The 21,109-nt window shown below is 36.5% G+C and overlaps 3 protein-coding genes and 1 non-coding gene across 5 annotated transcripts; 2 read left to right on the forward strand and 2 right to left on the reverse strand.

Moving 5' to 3' along the window:
- Nucleotides 1-1,158: 1,158 nt before the first annotated feature.
- On the forward strand, nt 1,159-6,379 carry LOC133872843 (enolase). The gene is made up of 17 exons (XM_062310462.1): nt 1,159-1,356; nt 1,811-1,874; nt 2,054-2,118; nt 2,209-2,256; nt 2,358-2,444; nt 2,537-2,617; nt 3,000-3,101; nt 3,183-3,263; nt 3,854-3,928; nt 4,035-4,097; nt 4,185-4,262; nt 4,986-5,180; nt 5,319-5,369; nt 5,528-5,616; nt 5,723-5,774; nt 5,881-5,937; nt 6,077-6,379. The coding sequence occupies exons 1-17, from the start codon at nt 1,291-1,293 to the stop codon at nt 6,155-6,157; spliced, it is 1,335 nt and encodes a 444-aa protein (XP_062166446.1). The 5' UTR covers nt 1,159-1,290; the 3' UTR covers nt 6,158-6,379.
- A 3,400-nt stretch (nt 6,380-9,779) lies between these two features.
- Nucleotides 9,780-9,862, reverse strand: TRNAL-UAA (transfer RNA leucine (anticodon UAA)). Its single transcript has one exon. It is a non-coding gene; the product is annotated as a tRNA-Leu (tRNA).
- Nucleotides 9,863-9,983: 121 nt separating this feature from the next.
- On the forward strand, nt 9,984-13,622 carry LOC133872859 (splicing factor U2af small subunit B-like). Of its 2 annotated transcripts, none has more exons than XM_062310485.1 (5): nt 9,984-10,356; nt 10,449-10,530; nt 11,739-11,865; nt 11,966-12,455; nt 13,292-13,622. In XM_062310485.1, the coding sequence occupies exons 1-4, from the start codon at nt 10,036-10,038 to the stop codon at nt 12,435-12,437; spliced, it is 1,002 nt and encodes a 333-aa protein (XP_062166469.1). In that variant the 5' UTR covers nt 9,984-10,035; the 3' UTR covers nt 12,438-12,455; nt 13,292-13,622. The 2 variants fall into 2 exon arrangements, with proteins under 2 accessions (XP_062166469.1, XP_062166468.1); XM_062310484.1 differs by having other exon boundaries at nt 13,362-13,622.
- A 1,175-nt stretch (nt 13,623-14,797) lies between these two features.
- On the reverse strand, nt 14,798-18,987 carry LOC133872610 (histone deacetylase HDT1). The gene is given in 10 exon segments (XM_062310179.1): nt 14,798-15,047; nt 15,129-15,230; nt 15,449-15,545; nt 15,620-15,715; nt 17,061-17,203; nt 17,433-17,455; nt 18,036-18,086; nt 18,088-18,242; nt 18,340-18,410; nt 18,912-18,987. Coding segments are annotated over 10 exon segments (912 nt in total). The 3' UTR covers nt 14,798-14,949.
- Nucleotides 18,988-21,109: the final 2,122 nt, after the last annotated feature.

The raw sequence follows: 21,109 nt of genomic DNA on the forward strand, positions 1-21,109 counted from the left end.
GACAAAACTTTGGGGCATAAGCCCTTTACTAAGACTATGGCAATTGCTAATCCTTGTGCCCGATGAATTTCGGTTATACCTTCCCCCCCACTCCCCCTACCCCTCCACAAGGAAAGTCAGTTAAACTCGCTCCAGCAAAAGCTCAACAACCCGACCCGTGATTCAAACTCCATTGCTCCAATGTATCATGGGAGAACTAGTTCTAAGTTTCGGTGGCAGACTGGCTCGTATTTTATGATAAATGCTCTATATTATATTTTTATTTCACTTTTGAGAAATATTATACATCATATTGTTATTTTACAATTATTTTACTATTTTGACGTGATATTTCTAATTAACCTAAGATCAATCATTGTTAAAAGAAAAAAAAAACAAAAATAGTAGATTAACAATGTCACATTTGTTTTTATACAAGGCAGGGTCACTTCGTGTACCCACCCTTATCAGGTAAATATCGGATCCATGTAAAGCGTTCATCCACACAGATCGAGTAATACTCATGCTTCGCCAACGGGTTAGCCCCAATGAATTGTTTGCACTCAAGCAAGGAGATTCGAACAGATTAACAATGTCACATTAACACAGTGAAATAGTGGTTATGGTATGTAGCATTTCTCTTCACTTTTATCTCACTTTGCTAGTGTGGTATTGTGAATCAGCCATTGAATCATCTATTGTTTTTTTTAAAAAAATGAGTAATGCTAGAAAGTAGTAATCATATTTTTATTTCACAACTATTTCACAATCGTTGACATAATAGTACTAACCAATCCTTAAATAAGTCACTATTTTTTCTAAAGAAATATCTTACATTAGCATGTGTGATAATTGTGAGATGAAAATATAGTTTATAGCATCACTAAAAAAAATATCAAGGGCCGATTGATAGTTTCACATCAACAAAATAAGATAAAAGTGAGATAAAAAATTTAGAGGCAGATATTGCTTTTAGAGGTTTTTACAAATCAATTTATAAAAAAATTGTGTCCAATATGGTTTATATTATTAGACTAAATTAGAATCGCATAAAAACTTAAAAACAAAATTTGATTTTTTTTTCCATAAATAAAGCATGCACACGAGGTTTATAAAATTTCTTGCTGAGAAAGTCGGAATCAAGGGCTGTGGTTGCTAAACCTAATACTTAATCGTACGGCTCCAATTAACCTGAGCTCCTCTACAAATACGTGGCGCACTGTCGTTTCACCTAACCACGCAACTAATTGCAACTCTCTCTTCTCTCTCAGCACGCACACACTCTCAGTGACAAAGATCTAAATCTCAGCTATGGCCGAGATCACGCACATCAAGGCACGCCAGATCTTCGACAGCCGTGGCAATCCGACGGTCGAGGTTCGATTCTGAATAGATCATCTCTCTGATATTCACCTAATTCGTTTTCGATCATTTCTAGGTTTCGCTTCGAAATCTCTGCGAATGGATTGGAAACGTTTCGTTTTGGTGATAATAAGACTCGGAGATCTCAAAGATTGTTTTTGTTAGTTAATAATTTTTTTGGATGAATTAGCAATTAATTAATCAGTGTGTCCTAATGATATATTAATTCGGTTTCGATAATTTCAGGATTTCGTTTCGAAATCTCTGTGAACTTTTATGGAAACGAAACGTTTCACTTGGTGATAATAGGACTCGGAGATATCATAATCTATGTTTCGAAATCGTTTATGCGATATTCAGTTTTTCATTTCCTAATATTGATGTATTTGATTCTGGTGATAACAAGCGATTCGTGATTTTTGAGGTATACGAGGGCTTTGAATGAGTTTTCGATTATGTTCTATTTTAGGCGGAGGTGACAACGGCAAATGGCGTTGTTTCTAGAGCCGCTGTTCCAAGTGGTGCATCCACTGGTATGTTTTTTTGGTTCTCTAATCTACAACTCAAAGCGTTTGAATCAAATCTTGGTATTCGTGTTAGTGTTTGTCATTAGTATATTATTATCATGTTAGGGAAGTCAGCTATCAAAAAATTATGGGAAAACAAATAATTGATTTACTGTTAATTGCATCTTTCACTTTCCACTTTTCAGGAGTTTACGAGGCCCTTGAACTAAGAGATGGAGGGTCAGACTACCTTGGAAAAGGTGTTTTAAAGGTGAGTTATGATTAACCGTGCTACCCAGATGCTATTTTGTGCTGATCTATCTATATATGGTTCTCACATACGGTTCCTCTGGTTGTGTAGGCTGTTGACAATGTCAACAAGATCATTGGCCCGGCCTTGATTGGCAAGGTTGGTTGAATCTAGTTACTCATGAATTGCTTTCCTTTTGTTGATATTTCAATATGGTTGCCTGGATATGAACTGCCGTGTTGTTTTATTGTGTGGGACAGGATGCAACTGAGCAGACTGCTATTGATAATTTCATTGTTCAACAACTCGATGGAACTGTTAATGAGTGGGGTTGGTGCAAGCAAAAGGTATTCTTCGTGACTGCTTTTTGTAAGGACTTCATAGTTCATGTGAATCATATTATTCTATATGATTCTAATGCTCATTGTGGTGTTTTCAGCTCGGAGCAAATGCCATACTGGCAGTGTCTCTTGCAGTCTGCAAGGCTGGGGCTAGTGTTAAAAAAATCCCTCTTTACAAGGTATGTCATATATTAGTTGTTTAACTGTGTACTGTGCTTGTACCTTTGGATTCTCTGTTACAGAATTCTTTGAGGTGTACCATGTTGGCTTATCTTACCAACAGAATTTTGTCACTGTATTGTTAACCAAACTTCCATGGCATATTTGTGTAGCATGCTGGAGTTTATAGCCATGACCGAATGCATTATGTATTCTCTTAAAACATGGGTTCTAGGTATATTAAAATGATGTTTTCCACCCCCAAAACCACCAAATTAGGCACTTCTGTAATGTTCAGTAACAGATATAGACCCTAACAAACCAGATAATCGTCTATGTAAAATTTCTGGATTTAGCTTGAAGACGATCTGATCAAAATGTATTACTGTCTTGTGGATGCAGCATATTGCAAACCTTGCTGGAAACCCGAAATTGGTGTTACCTGTTCCTGCTTTCAATGTCATTAATGGTGGATCACATGCAGGAAACAAGCTTGCAATGCAGGCACGCTTCCTGAAATTTTAATTTGATTTATTTTGTATTATGTTCCTTGATTACGAGTTTCTGATCAACTTGTGTCTGCAGGAGTTCATGATTCTTCCTGTAGGAGCTTCCTCTTTCAAGGAGGCCATGAAGATGGGTGTGGAAGTATATCACCACTTAAAGGTTGGTTATAACCTATCTTTTTGCGGTTTTCCTTTTTTTTTTTTTACTTGGGGGGGTAGGGGGGGTGTTGGGATTGGTGCTTGTTTCGTTTAATTACTCAGGGCTTCTAGATTTAGGCCAGAATCAGGGAATGTGTTTCTTTGTTCAACTTTGGACTTTTGGGATCCACCACCAATGATTGATTATGCTTTTTTGTGTAATGAAATCTGAATGATCTTAAGTAATCTGATCCATATGCACTTCTCCATTTTTCTTGTTTTGACCATCATATATTAAATGGTTGAATATAGTTACTCCTAGTGAAGTGGATGGTACCCTAGGCATTTTGTGGATCCATCCTGGCTCGAGCTACTCAAGAGTGCTTTCATTTTCCATGGCATAAGTAGTTGGTCCTTCTAGAGGACCTTGTCCTTGTCCATCCTGTCCTTTCTATGGTTTGTCTTTGAATGATTATTTTACATTGCCTAAAAGGTTTTTAGCTAGCACATACATAATAGCTCTCCTGTTGGTGCTCTTGCATAGTTACAAAGTTTACTTCTAGTCTTTGGTAGCCTAATAATTGTTGACTTTGGTGTCTTTCATATTTCCAGGCTGTGATTAAGAAGAAATATGGTCAGGATGCAACAAATGTCGGTGATGAAGGTGGCTTTGCTCCTAATATTCAGGTCAGACATTGTTTGATAGAACATCTTGGCATTGAATTAGGTTGTGTACTAATTTTTCATTTTTTATAGTACTAGCTTTTTCACATCCTCTTTTGTGCGAATTCAGGAAAACAAGGAGGGTCTTGAATTGCTCAAAACTGCCATCGCTAAAGCTGGTTACACTGGCAAAGTTAGTTTTTCTTTCTTTTTCTTTATAGTCGAGTTTTCAATATATCAAGTGAATAGAGGGACTGAGACATATCTATTGATTTATTAGGTTGTCATTGGAATGGATGTTGCTGCATCTGAATTTTATGGAGAAGATAAAAGATATGACCTAAACTTCAAGGAAGAGGTGAGTTTGTCTTTTCTCTAGGTGAATGCAATGATTGAGCTGCTTGTCCGTGTATCAAATCAGAGCCAGACCTGCAGCAGGTTGGTTCCTTGCTTGATGATGGTCCGGCAGTTGAAAGGATTTTATGACTGACGATTCAAAATGGTTGCAGCCTCATGAAATGTGCATATAGCCAGTGAACTTAAATAATCCACTTCAATCATTCATATTTAAGCAAATTGTAGCAACTTATAGGCTATATATAGTTTAGTAAATTAGACCATTTATTGTTCTCACTAAAAGACATGAGAGTCAGCAATAAGATTAAGAAGTCTGTTAGTATTGAAGACAGATAGCTTCAATTCAAATTTCATAAAGCAAATAAAGCTTGGTAAGAGACATTTTAAAACTTAGTTACGACTGTAACAATGACATGAGAAACCATATTTAAGCTAACAAGTTTTGAGAACTGAATCTGGCAATAATACCTTAATAGTAATCTTTCTAATTTGTAGGTTCGTTAAACCAGAAATTCCTACATACTATAGTGTTTACCATGTCATGGTCTTTATTACCCTGTCTGTGCGCACTTGACTTAGTAATGGATTTCCAACGGGTTAAACCCACATTTACAAATTGGTCAAATGGGGTAGGGTCTAGCTTTTCTCAGCTTTAATCTAATTTTTCTTTGTGGATAAATGAGTTATATATCTATCCACTTATTTCGATTGATTGTCTGTGCAGAACAATGATGGTTCACAAAAGATCTCAGGCAATGCTCTAAAAGATTTATACAAGTCATTTGTGGATGAATATCCTATTGTATCAATTGAAGATCCGTTTGACCAAGACGACTGGGAACACTACTCGAAGCTAACCGCTGAAATTGGGGAGAAAGTACAAATTGTGGGAGATGATCTCTTGGTCACCAATCCCAAGGTCAGCATTGTCTACTGATCCTCTTAAACCTTTTTTTATTTATTTTAAATTTATTTATAATGTGTATAAAGTGCGCCCATTTGAGTACTTTAACTAACTGGTGCAACCCCAAAATAAAAAAATCATTAATGTATGCAGAGGGTTGAGAAGGCAATCAAAGAGAAAGCCTGTAATGCCCTCCTTCTCAAGGTACCATTGGAATCTGTCTTCTTTTTTTTCTTTTTTTCTTTTTTTCTTTTTTCTTTTTCTTTTTTTTTTTTTTTTCCTTTTTTTTGTAATTTTCATCAATGGACCACGGGGTTTTTATGACCACTTATGCATAATTCTTTAACATGGTTTGGGAACAGGTCAATCAAATTGGATCTGTAACTGAGAGCATTGAAGCTGTAAAAATGTCCAAGCGAGCTGGTTGGGGTGTGATGGCTAGCCACCGCAGGTTTGAACTTGACCTTGAATTCCATAGAGAATAGTGTTCTTTAATTGCCCTCACCAAATCCAATAAAATTCCATTCACTAATATAATTTACTCTATTTTGTTTCAGTGGAGAGACTGAGGATACTTTCATTGCTGATCTCTCTGTGGGTTTGGCCACGGTAATTATGTGCTCTCAAGTTCTTATTCTGAGACCTTTGTAGCATACAATCCTTCTGCTTTGATTCAATGGGACGTTTTTCTCATAATATTTTGCTTCTTGATCAGGGTCAAATTAAGACAGGAGCTCCATGCCGGTCAGAGCGTCTTGCAAAATATAACCAGGTTAGCATTCTGTGTGTTTGCATTTACCATTGGATTTTGCTGGTATTACATTTTTTGTTTTTGGTAGAATCTGTAGTGTAGAACTTAAAATGTTTTGGCCATGGTTTGTATTTAAATTTCTATTTTCTTCTACGTGTAGCTGTTGCGTATTGAAGAGGAGCTTGGCTCGGAAGCAGTCTATGCTGGAGCAAATTTCCGGACGCCCGTTGAGCCCTATTAGAACTTGAAGCGTTGGATGAGAGAAGAAGTTGTTTACATGAGATCTGAGAAAATAAGTTTATATATATAGAATGGCTTTTAGTCATGGAACTTGAGACCTTTTCCCAATAATCTTCACGGCTGTTTTGTTCCGAGAGCCTAGACAGTGTCACAGTGCTGTTCTGAGGAATTTTTCGAAGTTGAAGCATGTTTAATTATAATTGGCTTTGAGTTTGCCTTTTGATGTTGGCCTCTATTAACTTGCAGAAGAAGTCTTCTTTGTTCATTTTTATACGAGTAATGCTACATATCACAAACATCCAACAAATATTTTACAAGGTTGACCCCGGTAGTTTTAATTGCCCTGTTAAAAAAAATAATAATCTAATTGCTATTAGACTTATTATGTCAATTTTGAGGGATATTTATGTGGTATGTAGCATTATTGTCGACGAAATTTTAGAGTTAATTGGTATTGTCCCATTAGTAACGTGGGATAAAAATGTAGTTTCTATCCTTACAATTTTTATATTGCTTCTATTCTAGCAAATCCACTTCTTTGACAGCCGCTGTGCAAAAGTTAGGGGAGAAGTTGCATATGGGTATGCCATGGAAATCAGTTCATCTGGTTGTGCACCGGTCCAGCATGCTTGGCTGCCTTTGGAGCTTCTGCGTTTCGGCCTTAGAAGAACTTCAGCTGTCAAATTGAATCCGTTGGAAATATTGCCAAACCCTTGTGGAAAGGCCCTAAAGCCCTACCGCGTCTGAGAGGAGCTTCTAGCCCCTACTCAATCACAAACCAATCTTCGGCCAACTCTTCATATCATCATTGGAGTTTGATAAAATTGTGATTGAACCTCTAAAATTATTGATTTTTTAAACGTATTATTTGTCTGATTTGAAAACGTAAAATATTTTTTTTAAGTTCTTGAAACACAATTTTTTAAAAACACATCTTAACACTTCTTACGATTTTGTTAAAAAATACGTTTTTTACCTGCAAAATCGGATCAAACAAATTCTAAAATGCAGGCATCTGTAAGTTTATTACAATGCAGCGCATGGCTTGCCATTCGATTACGCGGTGCATTTCCCCGTTTGGCTTTGTTTTGTTTGGGATCATCAACGACTCAAGGAGACGTACTCTGCGGAATATTATCATTATTGCCCGTCCTTACTTCAACCCGACCCGATCCGGTCATTTGATGAAACTTTTTGGAATTGTGTCACATTTCTGGCCAATCTATCAACAAGGGGCCTGGACTTGGCGTCTGTGAAGAGGACTTGATCCGATGTGAATAGCCCAATCCCTTACTGAAGATTATCAAACGAAGCAGCTTGCGTTTTCTTTTCACTAGACACTTGAGCTTATTGCCATATGACTTTTTCTTGCTTTCTTTAAATTATGAGATTGATAGACAAGTCTTGTAATGCAATAACCCTTTTCAAGCTTCTTTTAAGGGCGCTTCCATTTTAGTTCTTTGATTGCTAAGGTTTCTCTAATCAGGGTTGAACCAGCAAGCATTATGGCTGCTGAACCATGATGTAACTTTTAACTAATAATCCACTAAATTATTTTTTTTAAAAAAATTTTGAACAATTTTTTTTTTTTAAAAAAAACTGGGTTTGAAAAAATTCCTTTAACTCAGCCAATTAAACTGATATCTATCCTTAGAGCATGAAAAATGCACATGAGAATCACATGCTCTAAAGACATATCTCACTTTAATAGACTTAGTTGAAAGAATTTTTTCAAACCCAATTTAAAAGAAAACTCTATCCAAACTTTTTTAGTTCAAACATATCGCAACTTTGTCAATTATTGCATAGTTATAAATAGGCATTGAAGTTAAAAAAATATATCAACTCTTTTATGGAGGAAATCATCGCAACTTCTTGATATATGCTATTGTCACCAAGTACTAGCATTAAGGTTACGTTAGTATGTGAAATGACTATTTCATTAGAGAACAAAAAAAAAAAATGAAAAAAGAATAATAACTTTTATTAAGAATAGAAGAAGGTGGAATAGAATAACACTATTGTTAAAGAATATTATAATGATCTAACACTTTGAATAACCATTCTCATTTGTCCATGAGGGAAAGATTATTCTTTAAATTGATGAATAGTTATTCATGTAATGTAAAATGACTATTCCAACGCTATTTTATTTCACATTCTTCTATTTTTAATAAAAACTATTTATTTTCTTATTGAAATAATCATTTCGTGTACTGAACATAACTTGAGTTTGTTCAATTATTGTCACTTAATCTATGTAGGTTGGCAAGTGAGTAAAGTTGCACGAAATTAACTTGGATTAGATCCTCTCCCTTCTACTGAAATGTAGAAGATCCAAATCTGTTATCGTTCAGATTAAATTTTAAAATATTTAATGATATATATTTTAACATGATACGTAAAAAATTATAAATGACATAACCACTATATACATCATTAAATAATATAATATGAAATTTATATCCTAAATCATTAGGGGAAAAAAAAAGGAAAAAAGAAAGCAAAACTCCAAAGATAAAAAACAAGTACACAACCAAAAACTGTCTCCAGAACCCCCTGTGTTCTCTCTCTTGCAAAGCCCACCATGGGAAAGCTTCTCCCTCCCCCCTCCTCTCCCCTTTCCTTCCCTTTTTTCCTCCCCTTTCTTCTTCTTTTTATCATTTTCATCACAGCTTACGCCTCCTTTGAGGCTATTATTCAGCTAGAGTTTTCTCTAGCTTTATTCCAAACTTGTTACTATAGTCTCGTCGACAGTTTCTCTATAGCTAGACCGAACTCATGCACCTCCTACCGCTCTTGGCCGGGGAATCACTGGTATCTTTAAGTTCTTAGATCTGATGTTTTTCAACTTAACTCTATTAACTTCAAGAGGCCTCTCCACCATACGCTCCACACCATCGGATTTTCGACTCTGTTCCCTTCAATCCACCGTCAGCTGTTTTGTCTTCCGATACTCACGCGTCGGAGAGTGCACTCCACGTGGCAGAGTCTAATGCCATGCAAGTTGATCTCTACCACAATTCACCATCAACGCCGGTCCCAAGCAGTGGTTATGCCACCATCGATACTTTGTAACAAGTTTTATATTTTATGTATTTATTTTGTTTGTTGTTGGGTTTTGGTTTCTCTTGAAGAACCATTTTTTATGAACTTTGATTTGATAATTGTTATGTCTGTTCCTTCTCACCCCCTGCAAAGGGGTTTTTACTCCCATATCCAAATCATTGCTCGCCCACCCCTTAGAAAAGGGTCGGAGGCTTTTACATAGGTCATGCCCCTGTTCACCACTAGTTTTGTTCGTTCTCTGCCTTGTGCAAACAGATCATTGGCTTTGTTCAAGGTTGATAGGGCCGAAACCTTTTTAATTCTTCTAGAATTGAAAACTCACAATTCTCTATTTCATTACCACTTTGGCACTACTATCATATTGGGGTTTTTTGTTGGGATACTTACCCTTCGGCATTCTTGTTTGTAATATATGTTTTAGATTCTGCTTTGTTGTTTTCGTTCGGCTAAGCTTTGGTATGCAAGGCTTTTGTTTGTAATTTCTTTTTCAAGTATCTATTAAAAAAAATAAAAAAGAAAAAAGAAAATAAATCAATGTAAACCTAATACTTGAATGCAGGCTGTGGGGTTCGAACCCACGCGCACTTATGTGCAGCAGATCTTAAGTCTGCCCCCTTAACCTCTCGGGCAAACCTGCGCTAGTTGTTACTTTATCGTTGCTATGATATTTAAAGGTGTAGTTGACCACGTAAACAAGGAGAACGCGCTCCACTGCTGCGGCTGCTGCAGAGATATAAAAAACCCTAGATACACGAGAGTTGGAGTTCATCTGTTCATTGTTAATCAGAAGAAAGTCGAAGAAGCGAAAAAATGGCGGAGCACCTGGCGTCAATATTCGGGACGGAGAAGGACAGGGTGAACTGCCCGTTCTACTTCAAGATCGGGGCGTGCAGGCACGGGGACAGGTGCTCGCGGCTGCACACGAAGCCGACGATCAGCCCCACGCTGTGCCTCTCGAACATGTACCAGCGGCCGGATATGCTCACCCCCCAGGCTCAGCCCAACCCCAACCTCGACCCGACCCACATCCAGGAGCACTTCGAGGACTTCTACCAGGACCTCTTCGACGAGCTCTCCAAGTACGGCCACATCGAGAGCCTCAACATCTGTGACAACCTCGCCGATCACATGGTCTCTCTCTCTAATCCCTAATCAATTCTCTCTCAATCTTTCTCCCTCTCTTGAATTCTTGAAAAGAATCTTTTTTGTCTCTGCGCTTGCAGGTGGGCAATGTGTACGTGCAGTTCAGAGAGGAAGAAGACGCCGCAAATGCGCTTAGGAATCTGACGGGAAGGTTTTACTCAGGTGAGGTTCTTTTTTCCCCCTTTTGGTATGTGTGTGTATAGAACCAGATTGCTCTGTATAAATTAGCTATTGTATTAGCTAAATTTGTTTACAAATTGGATTGCTCAAGTGTCCTCCACCTTTTGACTGGATTTGGAAGTTTTTTATGAGTCAATTTTATTGAAGATCATTAATTGTGCCAGTGAGCTGCGATAGAGATCTAACAATTAATCAATATGGTTTTTGGTCGATAATCGATGGCTCGCGGGACAAGGACATTGGGACTTCTGAGCTATAAGCACTATTAAGTTGCTTCCGTGTTTTACTTATGTTAGATTACCATCGGATGAGCTATCCAAAAAAGCATCTCGCAGCTGCATGATAGAGTTGTATTTTGTTATTTTGTAGATTCCGGAAAAATCTTGAAATTTATGGACTTTACTTGGTTCAATACTTCAACTTTTAGGTTTATCACCAGGTTTTGTTTTCTATATAGGTTTGTTATGATTGATCGAATTGTCATGGACTATAATGGTATGGAACTGGTATTCCATAGTGATTTGTTGTGTCTATTTATTTTTTTTTAATTTTTTAGTATCTGAAATTCCTCTTTTACTTGTTAAGAAGTTTGGTTTCAAGCAGAAGTTATAATTTGGCCCTAAATATTGAAAATATTATGAATACACTACCCAAAAAAACAGAGGGTTGAAAGAGTAGGGAGGAAAATGTTGGCAGTACATACTTATGAGATATACTGATGAGTGATTTGTTTACAAGGTAATTGTGAGAAGCCTTATTAGGTATTTTTTCTAAAGTCAAGGATCATGAAAAAGAGAGGGTAGATAGTAATACTGGAATTTTGTTTAGTGTCAGGAATTTAATTATGTTCCAGGAATTGGGAATATTCTACTGCGTCTCTCAAGATTTTCACTTATGCAATTACAAGCTGCAGCTTCATATCTTTGCATTTTACTAGATCCTATAGGGACAAATTGTTTGTGCACTTTCTCGCCAACAAAGGTAAACATTCTAGATCACATCCTGGAATGGCATGTAAATTGAACAATCTCATGGGTTGGCACTGCTGTTATCTTTAATTACATCCAGCTCCCTACTTGCTTTTGCTATTTCTGGGCCACTACTGGTAATACTGCAAGTATAAATAATAATGTAACTCTTATCGGCATGAAAATTTCATTTTGACAATTTTATATGTCAATATGTGCCAGGGCGTCCCATCATTGTTGACTTCTCTCCGGTCACAGATTTCCGTGAAGCTACATGTAGGCAGTATGAGGAAAATGTATGCAATCGAGGTGGCTACTGCAACTTCATGCATCTGAAAAAGATAAGCAAGTGAGTTAGTTTTTTGGTGTAATAATTTTTAAACTTTTGCGTATCTTGGCTATGTCTCTTGTTGATTTTCTGGCTTATGCTTTTGTTCTTTAAATTCTAGGGAGTTGAGGAGGAAATTGTTTGGGAGAAACCGACGAAGGCGTAGCCACAGTCGAAGCAGGAGTCGCAGTCCTGTTAGGTTTCGTGGTTATGAGGAGCATTCACGTGGTGGTCGTGGTTTTGGTAGAGGTGGTGGTGGTGGTGGTGGTGGTCGTGGTTATGGTAGAAGGGATGATGACAGAGATTTCCGCTACCATGATAGGGGCAGGAGGCCTAGAAGCCGCAGTCCTGGACGTAGAGCGGAACGAAGTAGAAGCCCTGGGGGAAGGAGGAATAGGAGTCCAGTCAGGGAAAGTAGTGCTGAAAGAAGGGCTAAGATTGAGCAATGGAATAGGGAAAGGGAACATGGAGACTCTGGTCTCAAGAATGATGAGGGCAACTTTGACGATGACGGGAATGGCTTTGCAGTGAACAGTGATGAGTATGAGGACCCTGAGCAGCAGCAGCAGCAGCATGGTCGATACAATAACTAGAGCAATCGGACTTTTCTGGTTTGTTCCAGTGCTCTTTTTTTTAGATTGATAAGAATTTTTGTTTTCTTGGACAGAGAAAAGTACATTGCTTTTCTCACTAAGACAGCCCATTTAGAAAATATAGCTTACTACCCATTTCCACTGTGCAGGTGGAGTACAGGTTCTCTGTCATGTGTTATTGAAATTAAAAATCTATTTTTTTAAATTTTTTTCTCCCCCTTCTAGGATGAAAAGCAAAAAGAATTGAATGGGTTAAAAAACAAAAAAATTATAGAACTACAATTTGGTGCCGCAATGCATGTATACGCTTTAAATTTCACTTCCAATCTTAATCAGGTAATTGCAGTCATTTTCTTTCTAGTAATGTTCTCTTTTCATTGTTCTTCAGTTAAATATATCAGTTTCATTTTAATGTAATTGCAAAGTGATTTCAAATGATTTTTCCCCCTTGAAAAATCATTTGCTATATCAGTATTTATTTATTCAAAGGAAAAACTTTTGTTGCTAAGTGTTTTATTGTCAAAATGAGGTAGCTTATATAAAATAACATAATTTCTGGAGCAAAGAGGAAAGCATAAGGACTCTCTCTCTCTCTCTCTCTCTCTCTCTCTCTCTCTCTCTCTCTCTCTCTAACATATTTAACTCTTCAAAGAGAAATTTTCAGCAGTTCAAATCACCTGATGTTAAGATTTTTCTACTTTATGGTACAAAATTAAGTATGTTATCGATGTTGAGATTTAACCACCTAGGGCCACATGACAACCAAAAACCAAACGGGGATTGAGGTATTGAATCTTCATCGACCCAATTTTGCTGTGAAAGTTGTGATCTTACCTACTTTATAAGTTTTGCAGGTTCAGGTGTTCCTGCTTCCCAGGATCGTGCCTCGATTTTCAGGCAGCTTACTTTGATATTTGTATACAGGTTGGCTGTCATTGTCTGCGGAGCATGTGTGCAGGATCTGATGTGTATGTTGTGGAAGCTTGGCTGAATTCCCTGAAGGTTCTCAAGGGAGAACAGATTTAAGTTTATATAGGACTTTAGAAGCAGCAGGGATTTCAATTTTATGTATGGAATATCCATCTGGCATAATGGTTTGGTTGTTCGAATATATTGTTGAACTCCTACTTGATATTCTGTTGTTAACCATAAGTGTTAGTTTTTCAATTCGAGTTTTCTGTTAAACTTTGTCTAGTCCAGTATTTGGAAGCTTTAGAGAATGAGATGGCTGGCTAGTAGAGCTGCAACAGAAGAAAGCCACCAATCGTTTGATTGTTTCAAATTTGAAAGCTAGAATGCAGAAAATTCTTACATATGATAGGATAAGAAGGGTGGAATAATTGACCCTCGATCATTATTACATCTATTTTACCTGTTTTAAGAGGTTTTAAGTGGCTTCTTATGGTAGTTATTTTAGAAAAAGAAAAAAAAAGTCTAAGGCTACAAAAATATGCTAGTGTGAAAAAAATAGCAGTACTATTATGGAAGATGTGGAGGGGTGTACCTCTTTCTGTTGTCTGTCCTGGCTGGATTATTGCGCCATTGGCAACGGGTCTAAGTCAACACACTCAATTGGGCGCTTGAAGGGATAGAAATTTTTTATAAACTGATTTGTAGAAAATTTAATACAACTTATGTATAAGAGTGACATATGTCCGTTGGTATGTAAGAAATATATGTTATAATAACATGTGCTTTTTGCATGTTTTTTTAATAGTATTATTAAAAAAATATATGTTTTTTACATGTTTAAATATACCTCACTCTTATTATTGAGATCGTAATACAAAAGGATTGAGCAAGACTGAGGTGACAAGCATGGACTAGAAGTCGGGGGTCGTATTAACGCTCCCAAAGAACTTGAGGCGAGAATGGTTATGGGCAGTCCGAGAGGCAGCTGGGGATAGTCATTAAAACTTTTTATCGTGCTGAAGCATGAAAAGGAGCATTTCTGTCTCTGATCTTATCAAGCATGAAGAAAACATTGCTAGCATTAATATCCTACAATGGTCGATGTCCCATGTGTCTAAAGCTGGAACCGGACACTAGACAACCATGGGATCAAGATTGCGAACCTGAAGAGCATCTTTTGGACTGCATATAAAATTAGACTAATTCTATATACCACACTTTTGTCCCACTTTTATCTCACATTGCTGATATGACATTGCTAATCAACCTTTGAATTTTTTTATTTTCTTTTGAAACAAGGGTAGATTCATGGATGACAATGCCACATCAGCAAGGTGGGATAAAAGTGTAGTGTATAGCGTTTCTCATAAAATTGAGATACAAAAAGATTGCTGCGCAACTAATGGGTTAAACAACCATTCATCAAGAAACTGAGACAATTATGACACTCAATCCTGAATTAGTTGCAGCAGAACTTTGTCAAAGTTACTATCAATGAACTCCAACAATGTTGATCACAAGATTTTACTAAACTACTCCATCCTTTCGCATTTTACTAAACCTAACTTGGTCTTTCTAATTCATCCCGAAAGGAACATGCTCACCAAATAGTACTATGGTGCCCATTCATTTCCCAGCACCGTCTTTTGCCTTTTGTATAAGACTGCAAGCCAGTTTCCGAGCTCAATGACCTGCTAGCTAGAGCAATATAAATATAGGTACTATCCTATCAAGTAAGAGCAATGTCAAAAGTCAGAAGACAGAAAATTACCTGGTTACATGACTTACAAGGGAATGCTCCACCTGGTTTCGGAGTCTATCTTGTCCCAGCCTGCTTTGAAGGGTGAGGAGTTGCCGCATGGCCAACAGCTTTGTTGCCATCTGCGGCAATGAAGCAGAATAGAATATCTACCATAACCATTGGCAACATCAGACAATAATTCCAGACTAAATCTGGTGCAGATTTGGTAAATGTATACATCTAGAATCTTATCTAAAAAATAATGAATGGTACTCATTCATTAAAACCAATGAACCTACAAACAGATCCTATGTGCTGCATCATTACAAATTACTCGTGAAAAAAAAAAAAAACTCACCAGTCTTCTCAGGAGTAATAAATTTTGCCTTCTGATCAGGAACATGTGTTTTCTTGGGAGCTTCAACAAGTCTCTTCTTGCTTGCTTCAGCCTTCAACTTAACAAAACAGATGTACATTTATCAGTGACAATGAACTGAGAAAATAAAAAAGTTCATTGGAGTGTCTTTACCTTCGATGGGGTTTCTTGATCCTCGTCTTCGCTACTGTCCTCATCTTCACTTTTGTCATCACCTTCACTGGTTTCCTCCTCACGAATCACCATAGCCTGAGCAACAAATCACCAACCAGAATTCCCAGTACTTCAAACAACCACTAGGCTAAGTTTTCAATATAATATTTAAACAAGTAAATTTAGTAACACCATTTAGCTAGCATGGAGTCTTCACTAATCATGACTTTGATGCGATTGAGATCTACGAGTTATAAAAGATAAAGTGCATATACAATTAAGCTTATAACACATATGCAAGGATTCCTGTCCAACGTTTAGCAGCTCGATTTCTTAGTCACTAGTTGTGATTGGGAAACATCATCCGCAATCTTGCACATGCCAAAAGAAAACTCATGACCACAAGCAAAAATAATATGTATAATAAGTAAACACCATTGTAATCTGGATATATCATTTTATCAATTTCCCATCAATGAACAAAATATACGAGCAACACAGAACAGGGATGATTGGCACAAGTTTCAGATATCAAGAATAAGAACATTACTTGTTCAAGGTCAGACATGTTTTTGCACAACAGATGCTAAGTGAACCATGCAACCAGAAGTTCGTTAACTTTCACACACATTTAATAGTTTTGTGGCCTTTTTCTTTCTGTTGTTAATCAGATCACGGACGTCATGCAAAACACAAATAATTTAACCCCAAAATATGTATCCAAATCAAAAATGCCTTTACACGAAGAGCTTAACTTAAATTTCCAGGTATATCAACTATCAAGAGATTACATAGATGAAAATTTCATTAGGAAAAAAGGGAAAAATAAAAAATAAAAAAAAAATCAGAACAAACGCTTAATAATAATGCGTTTCAAAAGAAATAAATCACATTTAACTAACCGATATTAACCGATGCTCAAATAAAAACTATTTATTGGTAGAGTTGAATATCTAGATGATAGCACCTAATTAAAATAGTCAAAATCACTCGCTAATACCATATAATTACTAGTTACTTCCTGAACTAAATTCCCGTAAATTCTTCACAACATGGGAAAAATAAATATCACGAAATTGTAGTGATTGAAAATACAGATACTTATACCGTTATCTAAGCCATAAGATCTCCACCTTTTAATAGCTATAGAAGCTTAGGAAGAACTGTACTATCCATAAGGATTAAGGACAATTTCATGTATTATGTCAGGTTGTAGGTATGCTACGTCTATCAAGTCAATGCAGCATAACCGTCTTCTGCTAATAACTAAGCTTTGGAACTTCAGAGCATGACCCCAAAACCACTTTCCACTATTACCAAATAAAGTCTCAAGAAAGTAAGTTTATTAATTTGCATCAGATGCCAACACGTAAGTGATAGGATATTTAACGAGGAATACATATTGCTATCAAATAGAACAGAATACCTAAGCTTCACTTGCATCAGTTGAATCCTCATCCGAAGATGTAACCTTATCCACATCTTCATTAGTATCTTCAGTTTTATTTGGTTCCACAATCTTCACCTGTTTAGTTGCAGTACCATCAGGCTTTGCAGCTTGTACAACTTGTAACTTAGATTTTCCTACATGAGAAGGAACAAAACAAATCAAATGACAAGACTCTTAAAAATTTGGAAAAAGAAATGGGTGTTGCCTACCGCTATGATGGAGGGTGATGGGTAAATACTCATTTGAATCAGATTATGTGTCAAAGTTACCATCAAATTTTGAAAGTAAAAAACATGTGTAAGCATAGATAATGAAATGAAATTAAATATAAAATAACAGTGAAATACTAGAACAGCGACTCACCAGAAGATTCATCCGTGATGATAATACAAACATCAGTCAAGGAGATTACATATAATAAGTTAATAACAAGAAAAACAAAGTGATTAAACGAGCTAAATATTTTGGGAGTAAATAGATTGGAGGAAGCATACGGAAAACTTCACTTATAACCTTTGATCTTTCACCACTTTTGAAAAAAGATACTGAAATTTTAAAAAGTGTTAATTTAGGGTATCCATCTTTCAATTTTTTTCAATTTCAACCGTCCATTAGAATTTTCCGTTAAATCCTATCAAAATTTTCAAAATACCCTTGTATTTTTTTTTTTTTAAAGATTCAGGCATAGGTATTTTTGCAAATTCTGTGAAATTCTGACCAACGTTTAAATCCTAGCAACTTTTTTCTTTTTTTTCCTAAAAAAAATGAGGTGTATTTTAAGAATTTTGACAAAATTTAACGGAAAATTCTAACAGATGGTTGAAATTGAAAAAAATTTAAAGATGGATACCCTAAATTGACATTTTTTAAAGTTGGGATACATTTTTTCAAAACTGATGAAAGATGAGGGGTTATAAGTAAAATTCTTCCGAAAACATTCAAAAAGAAGAGGAAGTAACAGGATATTCTTCAAGTGCATAAACTATATGTCCAGTGAAGTAGACACTTCCATTTCTCCTGGGATAACTCAAATTTCTTTTCAAACACCAGATCAAAAGGTATCTGAGGGAATTTCCCTTAAGAGAGTGTTCCAAGAACTAGCTTCTGCTCATCAACTTTCACAAACAGGCAGATGCTTTCATTTCCTTTGTCCTTAACCTCTCCAAGACAGGCCTACAGTGTAATGATATACATTAAATGCTATATCACAAACCTGGTCAATACAAAAAAAATATTGAACAAGCAAAGATTATAGATGATCAATTATAACCTGTGTAAGACACAATACCAAACCATCACCAGGATCCACCTCAAGGGACTCTTCGCTTTTGACCTCACCACCTGAACATTGGATCCCATAGCAAAAATATAAACAATAGCCTATGCAGAACAAAGAATGCCAAAGCTGCACTTGTATAGCTTTGCAGGATGAAATCAGAACGGTATGGTGAATGCACACAAACATGTGCACATCATCCACGCCAGAACACAATAGACAAACAAACACGAACCCTTTAAATTACAGTTCCCAAGTATACACTAAACAAAATAAAGGACTGCCTTCGAGTCTTCGACCATTTTAATCCTAATCTACATGTTCTAAGAAAATAATTAACCACTACAAATAAAAGAATAAAAAATCAATCAAAGTAAAATAAACGCTCACGCCAAACCTATGCAGTTGATGTAAAGGCAATTGAAATGCAAAAAACAAGTTTATTGAAAAACAAAACCAAGACCTACTTGTTGGGAAGAATTTCAACTTTTTCGGGTGCTAGGCCCAACCCGGGAATCCGGCCCATCACATACACCCGACCGAGGCCCAACAATCCACAAATTAACCCATCGGAGGCCCAGTCCCGCCATTTCGGGCCCGATCCGATTCAACCGAACCGACCCGGGTGCACCCTGACTCCATCATCCGCAGACATCCTAATACTACCCGAGATTTAAGGATGTGACGCACGACCCCAAGTCAGATCATAGGTCGTGACCTCACCAGCAGTTTAGCACACCATCCATGAAGGATCGTGTCTCTGATCTTAATTCTATGAACCCGAGATATCCGCATAACCGAAGCCATGTCTCCATGTAATTGCCGATCCCCGTGGATGCAGGGGAACAATAACTGCTCCTCAACCTCTATAAATACAAGAACCTCTTCTGATGTTAAGGTACATGCTAATCAGTCTTTTTGGTATTATTCTGTACATTTATTCTCAGAACCATACACTCACTTAAGCATCGGAGCGGGGTTGTCGGAACCCCCCGACGCAGCCTTATTTTTCAGGTGGACCAGGAACTACCAAGAGCAACCTAGACAAACATCTGATCGACACGTCACCTACCGAAAACTGTCTCAACACTACTTTTACACACAATTTAATAAAATTAAAAACAGATCATAAACGACAAAACATTTGCCTCTGCGAGTGTAAAACACTATAAGTCATGTATAGCATATTACTTGCTCACCTATCGCAAATATCCAGCACAACCAAACAAAACAATACGTACCTATCTACTATTATCTAGAAATAATCAAGCTATGAATGACTGGATGAAACCAAGAAATAATCCATCAGTTGCTTGATGGGAAGGTATGCATTCAATTGATAGCTCCCCTATTCGATCTAATTCTTTTGAGGGCGCCTTCTGCTTGGATCAAGCTCGCCTTCTACTGAATCGAGATATAAGTTTGATTGTCTTATCTTTTTTATGGCAAGGATGGATATACCTGAAGCCCTTGACAAACAAATAAGCTGTGATCCAGCTGAACTACTATACATATAAACACATTCAGAGTTTATTTTTTACTTACTTTCGACCCAAGCAAACAAGAAAAACTTACTTTACAAGACCAAAATAGTCAGCAAGGGACCAACATAAACTACAATTTCTAAGGAATCAAAGCCATAAACAAACGTTAAATAAGAACATATAAACCCTAACCATCGGTTTGGTTTCTGAGAAAGTCTAGTAAAACAAAAGAAAAACAAAACTCGACCGAGCCAAACACTAGCAACAGTCTATGGCTCAGTCCAGTAAACGGTCCAATATACTTAATTAATTAATGATTAGTATGGATTTACAAAAATGAAAACAAACATAATATTTACTTTATATAATAAATGAATAAGTTAATTGAGCAGTTCCTGATAAAATCAAGCTCGATTCGTGTTCGAAATAAAATTAAATGAGCTAAGCTTGAATAGAATATCTAGCTTGATTGGTAATAAGTTCGAGCTCGACTCGTGTTCGAAATAAATTTAAATGAGCCAAACTTAAACATTCAATATTCGACTCGACTCGACTTGAATATAGCCCTACGCACTAAGGCATGATGAGCTTAATATGGCATATGGGATAATGCAGATACATGATACAAGGTTAGAGCATGAATCACATCTCTTATGTCATTTCTCCATGCGATTTAATACGATTTGAAGAATTGTAATAGAGTTTTCAAAAATACTCTCTTTTCTTTTTTCTTTTGGCAAACCTAAAATTTATATATATATATATATATATATATAAAATACTTAATTTATTTTTTAAAACAAAAAAAATTCAAAAACATTATATGGGTGGTCGACCACCCCAAGAGGTGGTTGACCACCCTAACTAACCATCGGGGGTGGTGCGACTACCCATGCTCGTTGTCATTGGGAGTAGTCTTGTCCACCCCAATAACATCAAAAGTGGTCTCACCACTCCGAAGCTCCTTAAAGAAAATTGACCACATTTTCGATGCCAATTTGCACATGTTAGTATGTGATTACTATTCGTATCTATATGGTTATTGTGGTTATTAAATACGATTATTATCAACTATCTATATGTGGTAATGTACGTTTTGGAACTTGAAGTTGTAATTCCTGCTTCTAGTACATACATACCAAAAAAAAAAAAAAAAAAAATTCTATAGTTGAACACTATTATTCAAATCACACTTTCTAATCATTTTGCCATTGAATTTATATCTTGTACTTTATTTAGCTTTATGCATCATCTATTTATAATTGGTGAAGGAAAAAAAA

Source organism: Alnus glutinosa, chromosome 7, assembly GCF_958979055.1.
Source record: "Alnus glutinosa chromosome 7, dhAlnGlut1.1, whole genome shotgun sequence".
Lineage (NCBI taxonomy): Eukaryota > Viridiplantae > Streptophyta > Magnoliopsida > Fagales > Betulaceae > Alnus > Alnus glutinosa.

What these genes read in the sequence shown, in the direction of transcription:
- LOC133872843 (XM_062310462.1), top strand. Translation starts at nt 1,291, where the DNA reads ATGGCCGAGATCACGCACATCAAGGCACGCCAGATCTTCGACAGCCGT. An exon ending in TCCAAGTGGTGCATCCACTG is followed by an intron (nt 1,875 to 2,053) that starts GTATGTTTTTTT and finishes TCCACTTTTCAG; the next exon opens with GAGTTTACGAGGCCCTTGAA. An exon ending in AAGCTGGTTACACTGGCAAA is followed by an intron (nt 4,098 to 4,184) that starts GTTAGTTTTTCT and finishes TTGATTTATTAG; the next exon opens with GTTGTCATTGGAATGGATGT.
- LOC133872859 (XM_062310485.1), top strand. Translation starts at nt 10,036, where the DNA reads ATGGCGGAGCACCTGGCGTCAATATTCGGGACGGAGAAGGACAGGGTG. An exon ending in GACGGGAAGGTTTTACTCAG is followed by an intron (nt 10,531 to 11,738) that starts GTGAGGTTCTTT and finishes AATATGTGCCAG; the next exon opens with GGCGTCCCATCATTGTTGAC. An exon ending in CATCTGAAAAAGATAAGCAA is followed by an intron (nt 11,866 to 11,965) that starts GTGAGTTAGTTT and finishes TTTAAATTCTAG; the next exon opens with GGAGTTGAGGAGGAAATTGT.